This window comes from Sander vitreus, chromosome 3 (genome assembly GCF_031162955.1).
Source record: "Sander vitreus isolate 19-12246 chromosome 3, sanVit1, whole genome shotgun sequence".
Taxonomy (NCBI): domain Eukaryota; kingdom Metazoa; phylum Chordata; class Actinopteri; order Perciformes; family Percidae; genus Sander; species Sander vitreus.
The window spans coordinates 13585525-13608704 of NC_135857.1; the positions used below are offsets into that span (position 1 = coordinate 13585525).

Sequence of the window (23180 nt, forward strand, 5' to 3'; positions counted from 1 at the left end):
CTCCATAGGAACAAAAGCTAGGTGGTGTCAAAGATGTTTTATCTGAAACAACTGACTTGGCTGAAGCAATGTTTTTATTTATAGGGCAGTCTTCTGATCCTGGCTTTGACTCCTGTTATACTATTCAGAAAATAATTATGCATGCACCTTTCCATTCACAATACAGTAAGTTTTACAGCTAACACTACATTAAAAGGTGTTTTAAAGTACAGAGGTAGTTTCTGCTGACACTCTTGATTAAAGGATAAGCCTGGTGTTTTTTTTAATGTCAAACAAATCATATAGAAACACCAACACCATCAAATCCATCGCTCTGATTTCCCACCCAGTCTGTAGTTCTCTGCCCCAAACCCATCGTTCTATCGTACTAAAAACAAATCTTTCTAACATGGTGCATTTGTCAGGTACTTTTCTCATGTAGAATCAATAGGATCTAATCATTGCTAATTTTGGTATATATATATATACTTAGAAAAATCAACCATGGTTGTTTTTTTTGGTCTGGATGTCACTTTTTCCTCTTCTCCATTTCTGGCAGTAAATTAGGCAATAACAGAAGTGGAAGAGAGCAAGATGGGACAGCATATGGCAACCATAATGAGCCAAACCGACAGTGTTGCAGAAACATGGTGCTCACCTACAGTGATCAGTACTGCCTCTCACTAAACACTAAACTACAGCCATAACCATCTAAAAAGACAGCATCAACACACCAAGTAAAATGTTATTTAAGAGCGGGCTAAAAATATGGTTTACAGCAGGTAACATTTATTTAATAGGTAAAATAAATTAGCATAAAGAGTATGTGGATAAAAGATGGAGAGGGAGGAGATGAAAGTGTAATGATGACAGGAGTAAACAGGGAGCAGCGAGGGATGACAAAATCGAGATTAGGGGATGAACATGGATAAGATGAAGTGGAGTGAGAGGGGAAATGATGAGCGGAGTGTGAGAGAAGTTGAGGGAGGTGACTGAAGTTGGCTGACAGTTTAGAGAAACCTCTTCTTAAAACCTGGCCCGCAGCTTACCCATCCGCATTAAAAAAAAAGAAGAAAAAGAATCTTGGGAATAAGCACGTTAAGGCAGTTTGGCTATATAAGGCAGATGTGTGTCTAAACAGAAGACCTGAACTGTGAAACAAGAGCTGGTTAATACTCCACCACTGTTAACAGAGTTGCTGCCTGGATTGTTTGCAAGGTGAAAAGCAGAAATCTGGCCATGGGGAGCTCAGGCGCAAGACTACACGAGGATGTTTAAAGAGTAACTTAATGAAACTGTTCAAGACGGTCTCCATCCATTTTAACTCTTTGTGTTCATCTCAGCTCCCAGATGTAGAATAAAAACATATGTTACCTCAAAAATTCAAATAAGGTTTCAGCACTTTCATCATCAGTGACATGTTTAAGGTCATATTTGATGACTGGTGTACAGTTCAATCCCAAAACACAGAGCACAATAAAGCTTCTGAAAGTTAAACCTGTTTGTCTCGACTTAAGACAACTTGAAAATCACTTTCTCAACAAGGAAAGCAGTATTGACTCCGAATTATGGATATAGTGTCCAGGCTGCTTACCTCCCAGCAGCTGAGCGAAAGGTTCAGGGCACGTTGAAGGGATGGGAAGCGTTAGCTTGTTCATGGCGACGCCATAAGCGACCGCCAAAGCGTCTATCTCCCGGTAGGGAACCTCGCCGGTCAGCAGCTCCCACAGTAACACACCAAAACTGTGACGAGAGACAAACACAAGGATGTTTTTATTCATTTCTATGTTTTAATGTCACATCTGATGGCAAATACTATCCTCGAATAGGACGATAGTGACCATCTCTTATCAGTGACCATAGTTCCCTACTTGAGTCACCAAATACTTCCTGAATTTGACAGTAATTGAACCTTGTACTACGATTTCTTTTTTTTCTTTTTTTTTAAGATAATTTTTTGGCCATTTTAGGCCTTTATTTGGATAGGACAGCTGAAGACATGAAAGGGGAGAGAGTGCATCGAGGAGTAAACCTCTATATATGGGCGCCCGCTCTACCAGGGTGATTTTTGAATGTGAAGTATACAAATAGTTTAAAATGTCAAAAGTACACAGTACTACACTTTGTTGTTATGACAGAAAGTGATTCAGTTACAGGCGGAACGTGAACTTTAACGACAAAAGTCTTTAAATCAGTGATTAAAACAATCTTGGTCCATTTACTCAAGTACTGTATTCAAGTGCAAATGTGTGGTGCTATTCATTTACTTGAGTATTTCTATTTCATGCTACTTTATACTTCTGTTTCACCACATTTCAAAGAGATGTATTGTACTGTTAACTCCACTACATTTATCTGACGACTGTAGGTACTAGTTACTTAAAAGATGTTATATACAAAACAAATGAGTATCTTTATAAAATATGATGCATTGTTACAGATTAAATTAGCCAACAGTTCATAAACCTTGAGGCAAATTTAAGATTTTGCAATTTAAGTAAAATTAACTTGACTTAAAACTGGCTCTACAATATTAATGCATCAGTAATAATAAAAAAAAAAAAAGAATATATATATATTTATTCTGCAGAATTAATTGTAAAGGCTTTACAGTTATTCGTTCAACTACTGATACATACATAAAATGACATACAGTTACTATCTTTCAAATCGTGACATTTAAATCATATGGTTTAAATCTGTAGTGGTTAGAATGCAAAAAGAAAAAAAAAATAGGAACGCTCTCTATCTCTGAAATGACCTGTGATTGGCCAAAGTCTCTCGTCAAAGGCTAGATTATCTAAAACCTAAAAACAGAGCCAAGAGGAGGTGCAGAAGTCTGCTTTTCTCGAAGACCACTTATTATGCTAAAAGACTGTTATGGAATTTTTGCCCAGCGACGCCAAAAATAAAGTGCCTACCACAGCTTTAAGCTTTAATTTGGTGAAAGGTGAAACACAGACACGAGTGCAGTACCTCCACACATCACTGCTCTTGGAGAAAAGTGAGAGCTTGATGACCTCTGGGGCCATCCAGGCGTAAGTCCCCGCTGCACTCATCTTAGTGGTCTGGTGCCACTCTCTGGCCAGACCGAAGTCTGTGATCTTCAGGGTTCTCCCGCCCAAGTCGTCATTCTCCACCGGCTCCAGGATGAGGACTGAGGAGGAGCAGAATATTGTGTTAAAATATGACAGCCCTGTAAACACAGTATATTATGTTTTAGTCAGAAAAATGCAAACAAAAACTGCTTTAGTAATGGAAATGCTCCCTGACAAGAGGTCAAACAGCAAAGAGAGCTCAACAAGTCAGAAAATATTACAGTGAAAATCCTGGGGGTTTTTTTTCACTAAAGTACAAGAAATGTACTGGTTTCAAGTTCTTCGTTCTTAGTTTTACTTTTTTTATGATAGTAAATTAAAAATATTTGGGTTTGGGACTTTTAGTCAAACATAACAGTTTGAAGATCTCAGCTTAGCCTTTATGCACTTTTTCAGTTTTCTGACATTATATAAAACCAAACTATTGATTTTTGTGAAAAAAAATCGGCAGATAAAATTGTCAAACAAATCTGTATAATGAGGGTGTACTGAGGTAAATAGGGTGGACAGGTAAAGCATCAACATTTTGGTTTCCAAAAACATGAAGTCCATTTTAATACTCTAAATATGTAACTGAACTGTGTCACATTCAAAAACAAAAATGTAAAAGGTGTGCATGTTCAATAATACCAGTCGTGTTTACAGTACAGGTGTGGTCGGACCAGTGTCCTAGTCAGGTTTCTGCTAGAAGGCACAACTGGCCCCTCTGGTCCAGCAGTGTGTGATGACGAGTGTATATTGCCCATACAGTGAGTCATTTTAATGTATCCTTGTTAATGTTACCATTTAACCTCCTCTCTCTCTCTCTCTCTCTCTCTCTCTCTCTCTTTCTCTTTCTTCCATGTACAGCTTCCTCCATTTCTGTGTGAGTGCTGGTTATGGAAATATTTGGAGTGTTCACAGTTCACGGGCACTGGGAGGCAGGTGGGGGGTGCTTTCTCTCTCTCACTTATCTACAGGCGTATGCAAAGGGTGGTGGAGAGAGACTACACACACAGCAGTGTCTTTGTTTACACACACATGCACTCCTGCACACACACACACACACACACACACACACACACACACACACACACACACACACACACACACACACACACACACAACCTTTCACGTGATAAAGGTGTGCCTCTCTGTGCTCTGTCTACAAGCTTGCCAGGAGACCAGTTTCAGTGATAAAGAATTGATCTCAGACCAGTCTGTACATATTTCCATAGTTGGAGAGAAGTATTCACATCTTTTCCTTTTAGTAAAAGTGGCAATACCACACAGTAAAAATACTCCATTACAAGTAAAAGTCCTGCATTTAAAGTTCTCTTGCAGAAGCTCCCCTTAAGAGTGTTATAATATATATTCTTACTGATGTGTGTGCAGTAGTTAAATGTAACTTTATATTACAGCTGAAACAATCAGTCCATTACTCAATTAGCCGACTGGCATTTTGATAATCAATTACTCGTTTCAGTCATTTTTTTTAAGCAAAATTGCCAAATTTTTTGTTTCTTCAGATGTGAGGATTTGATGCTATGATAGTGAACTGCATGTCTTTGTATTTTGGACTGTTGGTTAAAGGAAACAATCAGTGGTAGAACATTTACTCAAGTACTGTACTTAAGTACAGCTTTGAAGTACTTGTATTTGAGTATTTCCAAGATTATTTTTCTATTATTCTTCTACCCCACTATACTTCAGAAGGAAATATTGTAATTTTCCCTCCACTACATTTATTTGACAGCTGGAGTTACTGATAACCTTTCAGATTAAGATTTAACATTCAAACAAGATCAGCACAACTTTTTTGTAACTTTTTCAGTTACAAAACTTTCACGTGGTCGTGTGTGTGTGTGTGTGTGTGTGTGTGTGTGTGTGTGTGTGTGTGTGTGTGTGAGTGAGTGTGAGAGACATTTCCCCTCTAAACCTCTCAAATGGCTTTCATTAAAATAATTGTTCAAGGCCCAAGGAGGTCACATGATTAATAGTTTACAAGTAACAGCAAAGATTAGAAAAACATCAAACATTAACACACATTTGTTTAACAATTCTTTTCTTCCTAACCCAGTTGGGAATCACTGGACTAAAGTACCAACCAGTGTAACAGTATAAGTAGTTAAATTTAGCTCCACCTTGAACAGCTACAGGAAGTAAATGCTGCTTACACACTGTTTCATCAGTATGAAAAACAACTGTCATACTGTATATATTAATGTATCACTCACAGTGACATTTTTCTGTAGGATGAGTACTTTAGATACTTCCAGTACATTTGCTGATACTTCTGTACTTTTATATGCTGGACTTTTGCTTGTAATGGATTATTATTTACATTGTGGTATTAGTACTTTTACTCAAACATTTAACTATGTCACCATGGGCATGTTTTATTATTTTCATCCACATCTCATGGACCGTAGTTAATAATAATAATAATAATAATAAATATTCTGCTAAATAACTGATAATGAAAATAACTAGTAGAGCAACAGAAAATCATTCGGCAACAATTTGGGGCATAAATGCCAAATATTTACGGAGTCCATCTTCTCAAATAGTAATATTTGCTGGTTTTCTTAGTCTTCTATTAAAGTAGATTGAATCGTATTTAATCTTATTTAACATGTCAACTTCTCTATGAAATTATGGGGCGTTTTTCACTATTTTCTGATAGACCCAACAATGAATTAATTAACAGAGAAAATAATCATCAGATTCATCTACAATTAAATTACTAGTTGCCCGACTTATAACGTCTACAAAAATGCATAATATTTTATAAGATCACATTGTTGCTATGTAAAATTTAAAATCTTCAAATTTCCAGCTGTCAGATAAATGTAGTAGAATGACAAGTATATATTTTCCTTTCAAATATAGTGAACTAGAAGTATAAAGTAGTATTGAAATGGAAAACTAAAGTGAAGAAGTATTTCAAAACATGTCTCCAGTCATCTTTTCTATTCTGATGCTGTCGTCTCTGTGAGGGACAGCTGTCTCCTCGGGGCTAACTCTTTCTCTGGAAAACAAAAGATGGAGTCCAGACAGACTCAGAAAGAATGTTGTGTTTGCATGCTTAAATGGGTGTGTCCTCCTCACAGTCTACCTTTCCTGGTTCGTTTTGTATGTATACAGTAAATATGGAGCACATCCATGCGGGGAAAAGGACATCATGGCCTGTAGGTGAAGGGTGGGGAGGGAACAGAGAGTACAGAAAAAAGAAGAGGATAACGAGGAAAGACAGAAACCGAGGCCTGTTTACAGAAACTGAACGTGTGAGCGAAGCAGCACTTCCACCTGCTCCTCCTGATTTAATTATAACATCATCGGGTTACTTCGCACTCTCCATGCAGCTTCTCAACACCACCTGCGAATGTTCATTCATTTATCCTGCCACAGGTTTTCACTTCCGCCAGCGGTTCATCCATATGTCAAACACCAAAGATCGACATGTTTGTATTCGACTGGCAGCACAGAAACCTGAAGTGCAGCGTTACACAAGTAACACCCGCGAGGGCATCGGAGGCATCACAGCACATTTTATCAGAGAGGGAGGGCGGAAAAAGTCCTTAAGGATAATGTGGCTTTTACACAATGCAGTGCTGCTGGAAATGTTATCTCAAAATAGAGCAAAGCATACCAATGAGATGAAAGCGAGAAATACAGCTGACAAGCTCCCTGGTTATTACAAAGTCTTTCATAGCAACATGCATTATGGGAAATATAACAGGCCTGGATGTGTAATGGATTCATCACACTATAATATGTCAGTTTGACTATTAATCAACAAGAACAACTGCTGCTGCACTGCTCTTTAAAAGCCACGATCAAATAATGTGTGTTTCAGTGACGATTCAAGCATTCAGTAGCTGACCCATTTATTTTTATATGCAAAGAGTATCCGTCCTCCACTGAGACCTTTCTGTGCAAAGTTGATAGCAATCAGACTTTATCTTATCAATGACCTGTGTTATGTTTGTAACCTACAGAGAGCCGCTAAATAATGTCTTGCTGATTACAGTTTTTCTCAATTGCTAAAACACAATTTCTGAAACCTTGCTCCATTTTCTGAAAACATTAAACACAAAACGTCATCTTCAAGCACTATTTACAAAACCTCTGACTCCTCTCGCAAAATGAAACTTTCGCCTCAAAACAGTTTTACCTGTGTTCAAAATCAAACACTGCTCTCAAATCATAAACAAAGTGATCAAAATGATATACACTATCAAGCAGTCAGTAAGCAATACACCAAAAAACAGCAAACACATTGTTCAAAACATATAGTTCTCAGGGAGAAGTACATTTTGTAATCTCATAACAAATTTCATATTTTTCTGTCATTGTCTTTAGATGAACGTGTTCTATCATAGTAGCTCAGAATTGATCAGAAATTACTACTCTGCTTTTCTCTTTGCAATGTGTTGTGCTCTTCCTCCTCCTTGTACCCCTATTTTTACAGTACTGTACCCTGCATCTCACTTGTCCTTTGTCTCTGTGATACTGTAATTCTTGTTCTTTGTTGATATGAACCTGCAACCAGTCAAAATCTATTGAGCAGTCAGTACCTTCCCACCTTCAACAACCTGTTTGCTCTCTGAACTGGCTTATATTGGTTGTGTCACATCATTTGAAACAAGTGAAATCAATTTTGAGTGGTTGTGTTCAATCAATGTTCTCTAGTTGTATCTGATTGTTGCCACTTGTGTTTACCAGTATGGATGACATGTGCATTAGAGTGCAGAATGTGTTTTGAGAATGAGAATGTGTTTAGAGTTTTGCTGAAAAGTCTAAATGTTTTACCATGTGGAATGGTTTAATGTATTGACAACAGACTGCACAGTTAGCTAAATGAGTTCAGGCAACTGAGAACTTTGTTCAGCCAATGGGTTTTAGTGTTTTAGCAATTGAGAAAAACTGTAAAACGAGTCTGCAGTTGGCTAGCAGCTCTGTGAGGCTGTGATCAAAACCAAACAGTAAGATATATAAAAAAAATTAGGTCCAAAGTTTGTTTCTGACCTTTAAGTGCTCATATTATGCTCATTTTCAGGTTCATAATTGTATTTAGAGGTTATATCAGAATAGGTTTACATGGTTTAATTTTCAAAGAACACCATATTTTTGTTGTACTGCACAATTGCAGCTCCTCTTTTCACCCTGTGTGTTGAGCTCTCTGTTTTAGCTACAGAGTGAGACATCTCACTTCTATACCATCTTTGTTGGGAGTCACACATGCGCAGTAGCTAGGTAAGGACTACTAGCCAGTCAGAAGCAGAGTATGAGGGAGTGCCATGCTAGCAGCTAGGCGAGCATTATAACGTGTGTTACAAAGTGACGCACGTTCGTCACGGAAGTAAAGGCTGGACTACAATAGAGCTGTTTGGAGCAGTTTGTGAACAGTGTTTTCTGTTGGAGATGGTAAGTCCCTTTGGGGTGGACTTTGGGACTTTTCACTTTGTAAACCTATTACATGCACAAAAAAGATATATAACGCAATAAAGGAAAGGGGAAAAGCCAAAAAGCATAATATGAGCACTTTAAGCCTCAGTGGTGAAGTAGATGTAAAGTTGTAGTAGTAGCAATGCTCATATTTAACAGTGTACACCATCTTATATAAGCATCTTAGCATGCTAACATTATTGACTAATGTCTACTAAAGTACAGCTGAGGCTGAAGGTAATTTCATTAGTTATGCAGGTATGTGATCACAAACCAAAGTATTGGACAAATTGTACATTTTGATTTTGATAGCTGACAGATAATGCTAGCCCTGGAGCCACATTGCAAGAACTACTGTACATTTTGCAATTTAGTATCAAGTTAATAAATAGTATTGTAAAGTGATCCTGTTCTTGCTGTTGATTAGGGCTTTCTCATTATTCTTATTTATGATTAACCTGCACATTATTTTGTGTGTAATTTCCCAGAGCCCAAGGTGACCTCTTCAAATAGTATGTATTATTCAACCAACAGTCAACAAATCCAAAGCTATTCAGTCAAAATAGTTGCCAATTAATTTTCTGTCAATGGACTAATCGACTAATCGTTACAGCTCTGTTGATATGAGTGCCCTGATTAAGTTTCTTATGTCCAGATGTTCCAGATTTGAAAGGGGTTCTACTCCAGAAAAGATATCCAGATAATGTAAAAAATAGGCCCTGGTCTGTGTGATGCCTTGTGAAAGTGTACCAATACCATTTAAACCCATTGAGGACTGGCACGCTGTGGGTATGCACCATTTGTCATTGAGTGCAGACTTTGAGGACTGCAGGGTTTAGGGCACAGTATGAGACGTTACAGCATGTCGCAGTTCTGTCACAGCCAAGTATTATTGATTAGCTGTCACAAACATTTGCTGATTGTCAAACTTTTAGAGAGAAATCAGAGAGCACAGAAGTTTCCTGCACCGTGTGATTAAGTGTTGATTTAACCTTGTTAAATGTGCCGCCGCTCTTTCTTCCATCCTTGGACCCTGACCCCGGCTCAGTGTTGTATGTTGAGAAATGCCACCGAGTCAATGTTCAAACACAGGAGTAACCAGCGAGGCTTTAACCTGACTAATGATCTCCAGACTGGTTAGTCAGTGAGTGCATAGAGCACAGGAGACACATTAGCTTACAGCCCACTCAGATATTTCCCCACAGAGGAATGCAATCCAAGGCCCTTCAGAGTCACTTCCATCAAAGCTAATAACATTATAAACAAACATGTTTGGCATTAGGTGGTTCTTATCTGGAAACTCCCTACAGAAGAGAACCAGGGAAATGAGGATACACTATAGGTTTATGATGGAGTATTTGATGCAGGTGTTTGCAGTTTTTGAAGCCCACAGATGTGTATTTAAAGTTGAGCTAAAAAACTATATATTTTTTGGTCCATTTGATGTCTGCGTTGTAACTGGTCATTAAAGTAGTGAAACTGACCGTCCCTGATTTATTTTGCAATCTTTGGCCTGATCTTGTCTAAACAACAATCTTTAATCAGCGGCCTCTGTGCCAAAAAAAGAGCTCAAAGTCCAGACTGATCTCATGAAGTGGCGTATGTATGACAAGCCAATTCGTATGCCATTTTTGGCGTGTTATCAAGACGCATACTCGCTTTTTAGCGTGTTTATCAACGCCGTTTGTCCTCCATTGACTTACATTACCTTGCGATTGCGTGTGAATTGACGCCGTAGCGAGTAGTATGAAAGGGCGAAAATCCGCGTAGGGAGGTTGGTCGGGGTGGTGGAATGGGTAAAACACAGGACTTTCACGCAGGAGACCGGGGATTGTGTCCCATGTGTCACGTTTCCTAAACTCAACCGTCGCTTTCTCAAGATAACACGCCAAGTGGCGTGTGTTCACGTCCGCTGTATACAGCGTAGACATACACGCGGATAGCTCAAAATGCGTACAGATAACACGCCACTTGGCTTAAGAAAGTGGGCGTGTAAGTTTACGTGAAGTCATGATGCAAAGTGAAATGAAATGAAATCCCCCTCCCATCACATATTGAGACAAGTGAATTCTGTATTTCTGCACTGGATCTGGGTATTTCCCAACATAAGATGAAATCCACACCATGATAGAGACTCAATGAAGATACCAACTTCACAAAAGTGTTTAAATCAGTTTTTAGAGTTGACATGAAAAGACTTGTTTACTGTTCTAGTTTTGTGTTATTTTGGCCCCATTCAGTCTGCTGTGTCATTAACTTGTTGTTATGGTAACAAGGGCAGAGGTCACAGTCCGAGCCTATGATGCTGAGAAGGAGAAGAAAACCCTCATGCCTCTATGAGGATGCTTTGTTTTGTCTTTTTCTCACTTAATTTACTGTTTAAAAGGGCGCTCTACAGATTTGAGGATTATTATTCCTCCTGTGAAATCTTCATTTTCTGGGGGCAGAGAGTCTGACAGATTTGGCAGTTTACAAGGTAGGGTCTAATGATGCATTATGGGAATTATAGCATCCAGAGTTTAACCCGCACTCAAGATTGGGAAAAGTCAAGGTCAGGATATCTCAGCATCTATTGCTTTTTTTGACCATTTGTTTTAAATCTGCCTCATTCATGTCAGCCAACGTTCTGGGAAGTGCCCCTTTTACATTCAGTGGATTCTCTATTGGAATGAGAGCATCTACTGTATATAATCAACAGTTAATGAAGTGTAGCCTTACTGTTCTACCAGCTGGTACGTAAATTGAAAAAAACCACAACAACCATCATGAACATTATTTCTCTGAGTGTATGAGAGCAGTTGGCAAGGTTTTTCAGACATTTCCTTTTTTCTCTTTCTAACCCATCTTCCCTTTCCCCTCATTAGTCACTTTTTCACCCTCCTCTCTTATGCAAACACAGGTGTAGTTGTAGGGTGGAACAGCTGTTGCCGTGGCGCCAAATCAGCAAATCAGATTCCAACAAACTCCCGAAGGAGTCTCTGATATCTCCCTCTAACCCTCCGCAGCTCACCAAACCTTCACAGCTTCTCATCCCCCTGCATGCCCAGGGCTGCTGGTTGTTTAGGCTAACAGCACCACCTCGGTGCTGGTCCCAGCCGTCTGTCAGGGTGACAAATACAGCAACTTGACTGACATGGCAGCTAGCCATCAGTGCATCAACAGATGAGATACAGGCCCGTGGGATGCTGAGCAGCCAGCTCCCCCGTCCCTGTAGGCCCGACGTCTCCGTTTCTGCTTCGGCAACGATCAAAACCTTGGCAACAAAAAAAAGGAACCTCCCCGTCCAACCCTACTGCCTTACGACTGTCTCTTCATCTTCGCATCCCCTCTTTTCCCAAATAATCATCCCCTCTTCCCCTCCCTCCCACTGCCGGTGCCCACTGCCTGACTGTCTGCTGTTGCAGCTGTCGCCAGCCTGGCTACCATCACAACACACCGGGGAGAAGAAATGGAAGAAGAGACGCAGGGAAAGCAAAAAAGTGCAGGGAGTCAAAGAACAGAGTAACTGAGAGGTAGATTGTGTGTACATAATGTGGGGTGTTGGTGGGAGTGTGTGTGTGTGTGTGTGGGGGGGGGGGGGTAAGAAGATGAGGAGGCAAAGCGGGTGGCGGTTTGAAGATGATGAATGGGGGAGGGAAGACTGAGAGGAGGAAGGAGGCAAAAAAGGGACACAAACTACAAGAGTGAAGAGCTGCAGAAATGAGGACAAGCGAGGAGAATGAAATATGGCGAAGAAGCAGCTGAAAAGGGAGGAAGAGCCGGTGCAAGAGAGTACGAAAAGGCAAGAAACAGAGAGAGAGAGATGAAGGTGAAAAGGAACAAGCACTACGAGAAAGAGGGTAATAACGAGTGGATGAAAAGATGTGGGCTGCTAGAGGTAAAGAGAGATGACTGGAGGGAGAGCTTTTGTCATTTTCCTGGCAGCACATACCAGATGTCTTTGTATCTCAAAAGGTCTCTCCATTTTCCTTTGGCTTTCACACATCTCGTCTCTCAAGAGATTTCAAGCACAGGAAGACACGAAACATCTCTCCAAACACACACAAAAACCTTCAAATAACCTAAAATCCAAGTCTATTTAGTTCAAATTCAGTGTGAAAATTACAATTTCTCTATCAAAACTATTCAGTTTAGTTATCTAAAAGTTGTCAAATATAGCAGTGTGGTACCTGCTTCAAACATACAGGACTTGGACAGCATTTAGAGCACATCAGAACATAAGCAACACTCAATTAAGAATAAAAACGGATGAACACCAGAGTGAGACGTGCAGCGAATCACTGGGTGTCTCCCCCCCCCCTGCCCTGCTTTGATATGAAGGTTGTAGTGAGTATGCTCCCATGTCATTGATACCCTGGCTTGGGTCCACTTGTACCACCACAGGCCATCGGGGCTCTAATCCTGAGCCGCACAGTGGCACAGTTTCACCCTGCAGCCATTCACTTTGTCTCCACACAAACACAGCTGCCAGATTCGTGTGACCAGGCAGCCTCTCTCTCAGAAGAGATTGAGGTATTAAATGAGGCGGCTTTCTCTAGGCTCTTTTTGCGTGGAGTGTGTGTGTGTGTGTGTGTGTGTGGTATGAAAAAGGGAGTACTTACAGTGTGGGAATTTTTAGAGAGATTTGAGCTTTTTTACTTATGACAGATTAGAACTTTTATGGCTCCTTTAGTTTGATGAATTGCACAAAACTTAACTGCTTTTGTGTGCTACAATATGGAGTCAAATTCAAGGCGGAATTCACCATTTCCAACGTTCTAGTGGGTAAAAGAGGAAACGGGCGGTTTTAGCTGGGTGAAAAAATAACTACAACTTTGTTTCCTTAAAGAGGCTTTAGGACAAAGTAAAAATAATCACCTCATATCTTGATTACTTTGAATTTGAATTCAATAATTCAACTAACTAGCTCTGATGAAGGCGTCACAACAAAACTTGTCAGTAAAAATCACCAAAATGACTATATTTTTTCACTTTTTTTTTTTACCAGTAGTGTCAGTGTCGTTTCCTCTATCAATTCTGGGGAAACAAACACATTTGTGTTTCTATTGTATTGTTCTGTCTATTAGTTATGATGCAAAATATGCACCCACAAACAAACAGCTTAATTCACAGTCCTTCCAGAATATGCAGGATATTTATGCAATTTTAGGCGATGAAATTGCGGGAACTTGCAAAAACTGTGGTTTCATCATGGCTTCATCGCGGGGTTTGCAGCTTTTCGATGATGTTCATGTCGCGTAATTACGTCACTCACTTCATAACGTTCCCATGGCAACAGGGGAACATGGCTGCTCTTGTGTGAAGTAAACGCAACATTTTTCAACTTTCTGCTAAGATATTTGGGACTTTTTTGCAACGAAAATGCGGTGATTATGAAATCATGCAAGCCCCGCATATTTTGCGTGGAAATCGGCAATTTATGCGGCGAAAGTGCGGCGTATTTGAAAAAATGCGGCCCCCGCATAAATATGCGGACTTTGGCTGATTATGCATTGAATTATGCGATCGCATAATCACGTTTTTCTGGAGGGACTGAATTCAACTTTCCAGTGCAAATCCAGTCATTACAACTATTTTCTTTCTTTAAAAAAAAAAAAAAAAAAAGTCTTATAGCATGAAAAGGTCTCTGACTTATGGTCATTCTCTGAACAAGTGAAAATTGATAAAAAAAACAATAACCCATTGAAAAACTAAGCAGTGTTGTCTATTGAATTCAATATTGCATGTAATTTTAATTTGTGAATAAATTATTTGTTGAATAAAACATTACATTCTAGTATTGACTTTATACACTTTACACGTCTAGTTACACTTTCGGCTCGGGGGACACCCAGCGCCCTCTCTGCTTGGCCCGACTCCCCACTCTCCGTGCCAGGCTGCTGGCAAACAACAATGACCCTCTAACAGCAGAGTCAACAGCCACCCAACATACAACAGCACAGGAGATGCCAATGTAAGTGTGTGACATTACTGTGTTTATCGCTTTGTCTACTGAAATGTACGGCTCTTCCCCCGTATAGTGGTGAGAAACAGAAAGTCGTATTGTGTTTATATTCAGGAGCATTATTCTGCAGGAAACTTTGACTTCACAAAACCAAAACTCATTTGATAGCTAAAGTAAAAAAAAAAAAAAAAAAAGAAAGTAAAACACAAATGTTTTGTCTCTGAGTGTTTTCACCTCTGGTTACACTTCTTTGTCATCTTGGATTTAATTTCAGACGACCTTTCGTGCCGTTGCTTCTCAGACGCTCCGTCTGACTGAAGAGCTGAGGTGAATTAGAGGCGATGATAAGGAAAGGCACTGCCTGTGGCGTTAAACGTTGGTGTTTGCTGCACAACTGTTTGCCTGTCTCTTGACACAGAGTAAAATAACATGCTCTTTGGGCCTGCTTTGCAGACAGGGATTTAGAAACACTAGAAGCTATGTATAAGATGTTCCAGCTTTCTGTCTGTTGCATGCAAATACACTGCAATTATATAATCTACTGGTGTTACTGTGTGTGTGTGTGTGTGTGTGTGTGTGTGTGTGTGTGTGTGTGTGTGTGTGTGTGTGTGTGTGTGTGTGTACTTGTGTGTATGGATACAGTTTCGTGATCAAAAAATGTGACAAAATCTTAACATTTGAACAGTGATCACAAGCAGAAAATCAAACCACAGTGTGTTTCACTAAAACTGTTACTCAGCTGAATTATGCAGTTCATAATGTACAACAACATACAGCAGGAGGATGTGTAAATGTGTGTCAGTATGCTTGGCAGGTTCACAGAGAGCCTGAGCTGCACTGCAGTAAAAGAGAGCAGCAGGGACTCATCACTGTTAACTGGCTTCATATCAACTTTTTATTGAGCAGTGGAGAAAATAATTGTGATGTGTGTGTGTGTGTGTGTGTGTGTGTGTGTGTGTGTGTGTGTGTGTGTGTGTGTGTGTGTGTGTGTGTGTGTGTGTGTGTGTGAGTGTGTGTTGGTGCATGCATGTGTATTTATTTGCAATCATGCAGCCATTGACTGGGTGTCACTGTTTGGTTTAGTTGTGTCACTGTAGCTCTCACTCACTGAGACAGACTGAAACTCAGCAGTGTTCCCATCTGACAGCGAGACAATACAAACATCTGTTAGCAGTGTGGCCGAGTTCATGTGGTGCCAGAGAACTGAAAACCAAAGTCCAACTAACAATCCTGATACTCTTCACTGTTTGTTGTCATCAGCCTGACTTTTAGTTTGTTGTCAGGTACTATAATTTGCCCTCAACCTGCGTTCTCAGTCCACTTCTACTGAGAAAAAGTAAAATCAACCCTTCCACAATGTGAATCGTGTCTTATTGCGCGGTGCATTCTGGTCTGATCAGGCGAAGAGGAGAACTCATCTCTCTGGTTTTCTCCCTGCTGTTGCAGCTGTCAGAATAACACTGAGTCTAAAATAAAATGTCCTGACACACATTTTTACCCACATTTGATGTCTGAGATTGTTGCGAAATTAACTCCATTTGGAGCTGCAGTAGAGATACTGAATCTCAACATGACATTAGATGTTTAGTCTGAACAGATATTGCCAACAGAGGAAAAACACAACAACAGATTGCTCCCATGCAAACAGAAAACATCACTGCTACAGTATGTTTTTGGGCGGCTGTTTTTGGGTGAATTTGCTGCTTTAAGAAGCCTATACCCACACTAGTGGTGCTTTACGCTAAAAGCTAATGTCAACATGCTACCACGGTCACTGTATGCTAACATGCTGATAGCAGGTATACTGTTTATCATGTTCACCATCTTAGATTAGGATGAGAACATTTGCCATTTAGCACTAAATGCAAAGTACAGAGGCTGATGGGAATGGCATTAGTTTTGCAGATATTTGAACCTAAACCAAAGTAGTGGGCAGATTAAAACTGACCTGGTGCTATATGAAAAGTTATGGTATCACCAAAGTTATTACAATTCATCCTGAGGCGGGACATGGATGTATGAACCATATTTCATGGCGATCCATTGAATAAGTGTGGAGATATAGCACTCAAAACCACAGATGTCAGGCTATATCTGCTCGGATAAAGCCTGACATCCGGTGCTCCCCTTCCGCTATCTCTATTATGTATTTTGCAAGAGCACAATTGCTTCATCCAGGGCTTAGCAATGCCCAGGACAGTTGTGATTGGTTTAAAGAAATACAAACATGCCAGAGCACCAGTTGCACCCCTTCTTTTCCCCTATCCCAGAATGGATAAGCGGTGTAGCCAGACCTTACTCCAGGGCTTACGCAGCACTGTGGAGATAGATCTTGCGATGCGAGACTATGGATATCTGCATCAAACTCCATAACAATCCATTTCATATATTTTTTTGATATTTCAGTCTGGACCAGTGGTGGTGGATACAATGAGGACACTAACCTTTTTCTGTGGCTCACTCAATATCATTGGAAATTAATTTAAATTGTAATGTATCATTTAAATATATTTATTTAAACAGTAATTCACATACATTTACTTGTTCGGTTCAAGATGATTTGGAAAGCTTATATACTACATCTACTTTGACTCAGGTTGTCATTATAGGGAATTTGTTTTAGATTATTATCTGCACATGCTGGTGTTCATATGGCTGCAGTTGTTAAATAATGTGTGCCTTTGACTTGAACTTGAAGTATATTGATATAATGAGGCCTGCAGTACAGACAGTCGCAGATAGTGGAAAATTGCAGTCTAGAGTCCATCAAGGCCGTTAGCCTTAATCTGTAGCCAACTCACTGAGAGAGAGAATGGTTTGACCTCCTCTCAAACTGGCTTTATACTTCTCCCTATTCCTGCCTTCATTTCTTCCTCCCCCCATCCATCTATCTATTCCCTTTCCCAACCGAGCCTCCAGGGGTTTCTCCACAGTCACTGCATTCCTTTACCCATCCTGCCTTGCTTATATCCATCTCTCCGCTCTGTCATTCAGAGCCTACAGTCGCCCCTCGCTGCCTCTATCGCTCATCCTTCGCCCCCCATCCCCCCTGCAGTGACTTCTGCCATTGTGGGCCCTGCTCTCTCGCTCTTTCTTGGGCTGCTGTGTGAGAATGGGGTCATTGTTGCCCTGTTGCAGTGTGTACATGTGTGTGATAGTAGGAGTGAGTTCTCTGCCCAAGCGCCAGCATGTCCTGCTGCCCGACCTCCATACACACACTGGCCTATTACTCACACCCCAAGCGTGCATACATTGCCCACAGAAATTAAAACACCAAGAGCCCAATTTCTACTGGTGAACATGTTCCCCTCACTTTTCACTTTTCAGTAGCTAGGTAAGGACTACTAGCCAGTCAGAAGCAGAGTATGAGGGAGTGCCATGCTAGCAGCTAGGCGAGCATTATAACGTGTGTTACAAAGTGACGCACGTTCGTCACGGAAGTAAAGGCTGGACTACAATAGAGCTGTTTGGAGCAGTTTGTGAACAGTGTTTTCTGTTGGAGATGGTAAGTCCCTTTGGGGTGGACTTTGGGCTTTTTCACTTTGTAAACCTATTACATGCACAAAAAAGATATATAACACAATAAAGGAAAGGGAAAAAGCCAAAAAGCATAATATGAGCACTTAAAACACAAGGCTGAAAAGGGAGTGAAACTGTAAATATGCTACTATCTATTAGGATTGAGTTGCAGTTCTTCATAAATCCATCACTTTCCATTATAATGTTAACTACTACCTATGACTTTGCTTAATGTATGCATACATGGAGATTGAATACAGTTTAGAAAGAATGGGACATAAATAAAAAATAAATATATTTGCATAATATTTTGAAAATGTAATTAAAGCACCAGGTCAGATGTGTTGATTATATCCCATAACCTCTTTTAGTCTTCAGTCTAATTTGTAAATTAGCAAGCTAACGTTAGCTTTGTCAGTTGGTTCAATTCATATATATATATATATATATATATATAATATAGGTTCAATTAGCTACATAACCTGGTAGTTACCAGGTGTATTTAGCAAAAGTCAGACAAAACGTGACAATGAACATTTTGACGAACATCTCTGTTCGATCGAAATGTTGCTCTGTTGAATTCAATTTGCTGGGAGTTTTTTGACCCCACACCAGGGGTCCGTTTCAGGAAGGAGGTTCAACAAACTCTGAGTCTAACCCTGAGATGGGAAACTCTGAGTTTTCGGTTCCAGAACAGCTGATTTGAATTAGTTCAACTCGGAGTAGGTTGACTCAGAGCTAAGCGTGTGCACCACCACAATAAAAAGGCAGCATGAATGGAGCCATGATACTACGATTCACCATGTTAACAGCCACAAATTGTTGGTCGGCGGAAATACTCATGCGCACATACAGCGAGTTTGAACATGTCTTTCTTTAAAAAAGCAACACAGCCGCTGCTGTAAAAGAGAGAGAATCGGTGTGGGAGAAAATTGCTGCTCAAGTCAATGCGTAAGCATTGACAGTGTATTAATTTAATATTTAATCACAGGTAACCTATAATATTACTGGTGAAAACTGGAATGGTATTACACCTATTTCATTTAGGTGCAATCCTGCGGGGGGCGAAAAAGTAAGATACTAATCCCATTCTGAGCCTGCAGCACCATGATTATTAACAGAAATATAATTTATAATCATTTAATTCTTTTTAATGGCTCTCACTGGTTTGTGTTCAGGGAACACTACAAAAACATTTAAAAAAAAGTTTCAGTGGCTTTACTAATATGATCCGCATCACCAAGAAAACTGCCGTTTGCAAAAAAAAATAATGTGACACAAAGAATCTGCTGGGATGTAAAAGCATGTCCACGATGGTGGATGTTAGTGATATGAGGACGGATAAGGTATCTACATATCTAATCGACTGTGAAGAAAATACCTCTCAAATCGGTTATCTGGAAATGAAAATACATCTAGTCGGGACTCATATCATCTCCCGACGTAAACTCTCTGTGAAGTAGGCCTAATGCAGCTTTTTCATCAACAGGATCGTGGACAAAAGGACATGCAATGTTTGAGGAAAAAACGTTTTATAATCTGCCTAACATAAACCAATACGTTTTTTTTATTCATGCAGATAAACTGCACTAAAATGTGCCTGATACAGACTGAATGAATGAATGAGGAAATTAAAGCGCGCTGTGTCAGAGGGAGGAGACTGAGAGAAACTCAAGGTTTCTTGAAGAAAACCTGCTCCCGACCAGGTTAGGTTCACAGACTCAGTTACCATAGTAACTGACTCTGAGGTTAAGTTACCTCTCTTTCTGAAACGGGCTGGAGTTACCCCTCTCTCTCAGGTTTGATTAACCTCCCTTTCTGAAACAGAAAAGCCAGAGTTTCCCTCATCTCAGGGTTAACAAACTCAGAGTTTTCACTAAACCTGCTTTCTGAAACAGACCCCTGGAGAAGATGTTTGTTTATCTCTGTTTGTCTGTAAATATTGAGCAACAACTAATTTTGTAACTTTGTAAAAGTAGGTATAACTAGGTTTTAGCATTATTCATGCATACATGGAGAATGTGTTTCAGAGTTAGTAGTATTCATGAAGTTTAGAATATTAGATTATGCTAACCTAGCTAAAGTTATCAGGTCATTTTGACCTGACCAAGGCTATTTAACTTCAGAATAAAGTTACTAGCATGACGTTTTATAATTTGAGGTATGTGGTGTTAAAATTGTATCGGTTTAGATCATTATTAAACAGCATTTTATTTTGGTGTCAGGTCAAATGTGTTGACCATATCTCGAAACTGGGTCATACTAGCAAGCAAACGTTAGCTTCGTCAGTCGGTACAGTTAGCTATACAGCTACATGGCAGTTACTGGTTGTGAATACAGTATTTAGTGACGACTAATCTCTACATTAGCTTGTGTTGTACAACCCATTGCTATTTATTGATGACGAAATCTCCACATACGTTATACTACATTAAGTTTAAACTTACAAACAGCAACTACCTCCAAGTCTCTATCACTGAAACTGATTTTAAGTAGGGTTGATACAGTATTGCTAGCTCACACTCCAGTTAGTCACAGTCTCGGCCTCCACCGCTCTGTCTGTCTAAGGGATTATCAGCCGGCACTGGCCTCCACTCTAATCCTTTCCTCAATAGACTCACTTACATTCTCACACACACACACACACACACACACACACACACACAAACACACACACACCCAGATGCAGGCTTTTCAATGGCAGTGACTATTTGACATATCTCGCCTTGCTAATCTGTTAACTAGCTATTACAGCAGCATGTGCTGTTGTTGCTATCATGGTAGCTAGTTTAACACCAAAATTAAAGGAAAAAGCCCAAAGAAATCTATTACATAAATTTGTATTTTCTTGCTTTAATCTAAATATTCTTCTATGAGCAAACGACATACTTGACAAGCCTGCTTCGAGACACAGGGCTCCCTGTTCAGATGATTGTTGACTGTGTAAATATGGCGTCCATTTGAAAGTTCCGTGGTCACAACAGGTAATGTCCACCATGCTCTTTGAGGGTGTCTATTAGGCTCTGCATTGACAGTAAAACCTCACAGAAGCTTCATCTGGGACCATAAAATTACAACTTATATTCACATTTGCTTTAATAGAGTTGAATTAAGGTGGAGACATGTTATCTATCAGGTGTTCAATGGGAAAGACAAAGATTAGCTGTATGTATTTAAACATTTACAGTGAGACAAAGTCCACCTATAAGACATTTACTGTATGTAAGAGCAGGCTGCAGGTACAGATATGACCCGGCCTGTGTCTTACTGCGACAGGTGATCAGCTCACCTGTATTGTCTTACCTGCAGCTGACTCAAAGCCTCTATAGAGCGCCATATAAAGTGTCAGTGTCGTACATGTACTTTAAAGGAACCATGACTTAGCCTCATATCCAAGCGGTAGTAATGAAAGTGAGAAATGAGTATATTAAATAAATATTACAATACATTTGACCAAATACACCTCTGTCAATACTTTACAATACAAGTTATAATACCAATTACTATTGGTGATTTCAGAAAATTCGAAATATTGCAGATAAAGTGGTGAGATTAATTTCACTCAACTACTACTCGCTTACTTTTGGTTCATAAAAATGATGAAAAAATAACTTTTAGGTTGTATCAGGATATTATGAGCCGAAATTAATATCTAGTCTCATATGGTGCTGAAGCGATTAGTCGATTAATTGACTACTCAATCGACTAACTTAATCTGCAACACACTGGTTCCAGCTTCTTAAATGTTGATAGTTACTTATTTTCTTAGTGTTCTATAAACTGAATATCTTTGGGTTTTGGACTGTTGATCAGACAAAAAAAGACATTTTAATGTGTCAAGTTGCAACCTTTTCAGCATTTTATAGACCATGAATTTGAAAATATATTTTGCTGATTTAAATCCAGCTCTGTGTCATGGCAGTGTGTTTAGATGAACGGTGTTTGGCTTCCCTCAGTGGCACCAGTGCACAGAGCTCCCTGTGGAGCAGAGCAGCGGAGGTCTGCCGAAATTGGAGCAGAAAAGCGGGGGTCCGCCGAAATTCGTCTGATCTCAGCAGACCTCCACTGCTCTGCTCCTTCATGCACTGGCGCCACGGAGGGAAGCCAAATATTGTTTATCTAAACACACTGCCCACACAAAGATGGCACAGAGCTGGATTAAAATAGGCAAAGTATCCCTTTAATTGATTAATCAAGAAAATAAAACAGATTATTTGGAGATGAAAGTTGTTTCTACTTTAATCCCACATGTCAGTTGAGCCAATCAAAGAGGACTGGTGCCCTATGCTTTGAGAGACTAGAGGCTGATCCAGGATCAGAGTGACAGGTAAGGCGTGACCACAGGGGCCATGACCTGCCAACCCACAAACATGCTATGACATCACACTAAAGAGGTCATGGTAATCAGATTATCCCAGTTACACAGACTCACTGTGGGCCTTGACTGACCTACAACACTCAGGTTAAAACAAAGAATACACTTACACATGCACAAGGACACGTCTTAAAAATCTTTAACTTGGCAGGGATAAAAATAGATGAACGCATTTGAGTGGGCCAAAAATAAAAAAAATCCTTGGGTTGTAAAATGTTTGTAAAGCTTCAAACACACTGAGTCTATGAGCAGTGTCACATTTTGCCTTGATGAATTCTTCTGTGGGAGAATAAAGATTGTGTGTTTACTGAGCGCAGAAGCTGGCTGATGGAAGACAGGAGAGGCTCGGGGCCTGAGCTGCTCTGTAACCACAGTGATGCCAAGTGGTCGGCGGTTTAAAGAGGACACCTGAGACCAGCGCACCTGGACAATGAGCTGAGGTGTAACCCTAAACTGAGATGAACCGCTGTTTATCCCCCGCGCTCTCCTTCTCTTGTTGTTTCCCATCCATCTCCTCTCTCGCTTCATACAGCTCCCCTCTCTCTGGTCCCTGAGCTTATTTTCCCTTCACAACCTGATCTATTCCACCCTGTTATTCTCCAAATCTTTTGACTCCCTACCTCTGTCTCTCTCACTTTCTTTCCATGCCTCACCCTTCTGGGCATCACCAGGCTAATGCAAACATCCCTCAGTATGGGTGTGAGTCACAGTCTAATCACATACTTAATGATTAGCACCCACACATTTTCAGTCATCGTTCAGGGTGGAAAATGGTGTCAAAGCCCTTCATTAGACATTCCTGCATTTATTCAGTTGATATTTTCACACAGACAAT

General features: G+C 40.0%; 1 protein-coding gene across 1 annotated transcript in view; it reads right to left on the reverse strand.

Annotated features, from left to right (window-relative positions):
* Positions 1 to 23180, reverse strand: part of map3k10 (mitogen-activated protein kinase kinase kinase 10) — a 37649-nt gene that overhangs the window by 9095 nt on the left and 5374 nt on the right. Inside the window, exons 2-3 of the mRNA XM_078246113.1 lie at positions 2956 to 3136; positions 1574 to 1722 (exon numbers count right to left, since the gene is read on the reverse strand). Of these exons, the coding sequence (XP_078102239.1) occupies positions 1574 to 1722; positions 2956 to 3136 (330 nt within the window). The remainder of the gene's footprint in view (positions 1 to 1573; positions 1723 to 2955; positions 3137 to 23180) is intronic.